Raw genomic sequence first — 1,974 nt, 5'->3', positions numbered from 1 at the left:
TCGTGAGTAGAGTCGGTAATAGAAGGTAGGACAGAGGGCTCAATAGATCGTAGTAGGGCGGGGCAATTGGCGGCTCGTTAATGGATGGGGCGGCGTCACCTCGTGTGGAGCGGATAGATGAACTTGCCGGGATGGGAAGATCGGGGCTGTGTTAAGAGTATTGGGAGGATACGGAGCCGTGGACAAACTCTACACAGGATGCATCCTGATGGCCAGCACCATGTTTCAAGGGTTTTTCCATGTAGTTTCTCTGTAAACAAATATAAGAGCGTTAATAGTTCACTAAAGTAGTGATCTAAATGCTCTTATATTGCTTCACGGAGGGAGCATATATGAATACAATTACATCTTTCATTTATTATTTCTTTTATCATTTATATACAAACAGAGTGCATTTCCGCAATGGGCCGGGAGCATAAAGACTTCGAAGGACTCCTCCTGCAGGGCGGCAATGATTCTGGAGAGAAGACCGTTCGCCTGGAAGGACTTACGATATCGATGACATGCTTGGCTAAAATTGCTGTTGGGTCTGATAAGGTGAGCTTGCATTATTGTTGTCTATCTTTCTAGTTCGCCGTATGTGCCCGGCATGCATGCTAATACTAATATTATTTCGTCAAAAGCATGGATAATCTAGTAGCAAGACAAATTGTGCGGTCACAAACTAGTGTAGGAAATGGAGTGTGTCGTTTGGAATATTCTGGTATCCCCTCATTTTAAGAAACGAACTTACGAGACCCTAACCCCCTTGAACATGATCTGTTCTTTTAGGCTCGTACCACTGTATCATTTACCAATAAGGAATCAAGTATTTCTGTTTCTGCACATTGGCCCAGAGCCTGATTAACGGCCAGGATTATTTTGATGGGATCAATACGATGGCTGTAGAAGTTCGTTTCTGCCTCGCTCAAATCGGTGCAGGCACCCAGTGGTTGTTTGACAGACTTGATCCAGTTTTAAAAACTTAAGAGATTCGGTTTGGTGTGCAGGAACCTAGAAGATACGAGCTGAAGATGACCAGCGACATGATCGGTGGGCCAATACTGGAATGGTATCCTAATCCAATGGAGGTACCCCCCCCCCCTCCCCACCCCCTCCGCCCCAAAACAGAACAACAACTTCCTCTCTTGTTAGCCTATGAGCAAGCATGATTTCATATGGTGGTTCATTCCAGGGAGCAATCAACATTGTCAATACGACAGGAGAAACCACACCGGCTGCTGTTCCTCAAAGAACACTGGCTAATGCCCTATATGATGCGATGCAACGTGTTAAGAGGAAAACGACCGAAGTTGGAGTCGAAGAACCCAAGGAAATCAAAAAGGCCAAAACGAGCAACCCGCAGCGTGCAGCAGGTAGCAAATAAGTGAAAGGCATAGAAAGTTTCAAACTTTGTGTATGTGTCCTTTTCCATTCCTACTAATAAGGAGTGCATGATCTCATGACTAAGGCAGAAAACACATAATGGCCAACTCCATTTCTGAATTAAATTTGGAATTTAAAATAAAAGCGATGTAAAATGATGCTTCTTACGACTTTAATTTATTCAGTATACTCTCATGGTTTTATTGTTACTTCTACGACAGATTATGATTTTTTTATTGCTAGTATTACTGCTAACGCTAGGATAAACTAAAGCGTATACTTCCCTTAATCAAACTTTTCGTATTTAATGAAGTTTGTGGGAAAGATGCCAACATATATGTTACGAAATTAGTATCTTTACCTGTTATTAAATATAGTATAGAGACTTAAGACATTTTATATTTATTTAGAGAGGGAGTAGTTGTCAATCCGTGCTTTCATACAGGCAAGTCTAGTTATTATAAGAAGCTTCTTTCTATATTGCTTTTTTCAGATACAAAACTTTCAGAATAATATCCAGTCAAACACTAAAAGCCTGGCAAAAGGAAATGTAGCAAACCCGATAGATCCGCAACAGTAAAGTCCTATAGACCGACACTATGCCTATAT

At 41.5% G+C, this 1,974-nt stretch overlaps 1 protein-coding gene across 1 annotated transcript; it reads left to right on the top strand.

Moving 5' to 3' along the window:
- The first annotated feature begins 392 nt into the window (after window positions 1–392).
- Window positions 393–1,541, top strand: LOC147988276 (uncharacterized). Its single transcript, XM_087528603.1, has 3 exons — window positions 393–537; window positions 990–1,070; window positions 1,175–1,541. The coding sequence occupies exons 1-3, from the start codon at window positions 403–405 to the stop codon at window positions 1,364–1,366; spliced, it is 408 nt and encodes a 135-aa protein (XP_087384729.1). The 5' UTR covers window positions 393–402; the 3' UTR covers window positions 1,367–1,541.
- Window positions 1,542–1,974: the final 433 nt, after the last annotated feature.

The sequence above is a fragment of the Triticum urartu genome, chromosome 1A (assembly GCF_056163025.1).
Source record: "Triticum urartu cultivar PI428250 chromosome 1A, HENAU_Tu73, whole genome shotgun sequence".
In the NCBI taxonomy this organism is placed as follows: domain Eukaryota; kingdom Viridiplantae; phylum Streptophyta; class Magnoliopsida; order Poales; family Poaceae; genus Triticum; species Triticum urartu.
This window is presented reverse-complemented; position numbering and strand designations above follow the sequence as displayed.

Bases quoted from the DNA above. Each gene is read 5' to 3' on its own strand.
- LOC147988276 (XM_087528603.1), top strand. From the start codon at position 403: ATGGGCCGGGAGCATAAAGACTTCGAAGGACTCCTCCTGCAGGGCGGC. The intron at 538-989 runs GTGAGCTTGCAT...TTTGGTGTGCAG, and splicing joins TTGCTGTTGGGTCTGATAAG to GAACCTAGAAGATACGAGCT. The intron at 1,071-1,174 runs GTACCCCCCCCC...GGTTCATTCCAG, and splicing joins GGTATCCTAATCCAATGGAG to GGAGCAATCAACATTGTCAA.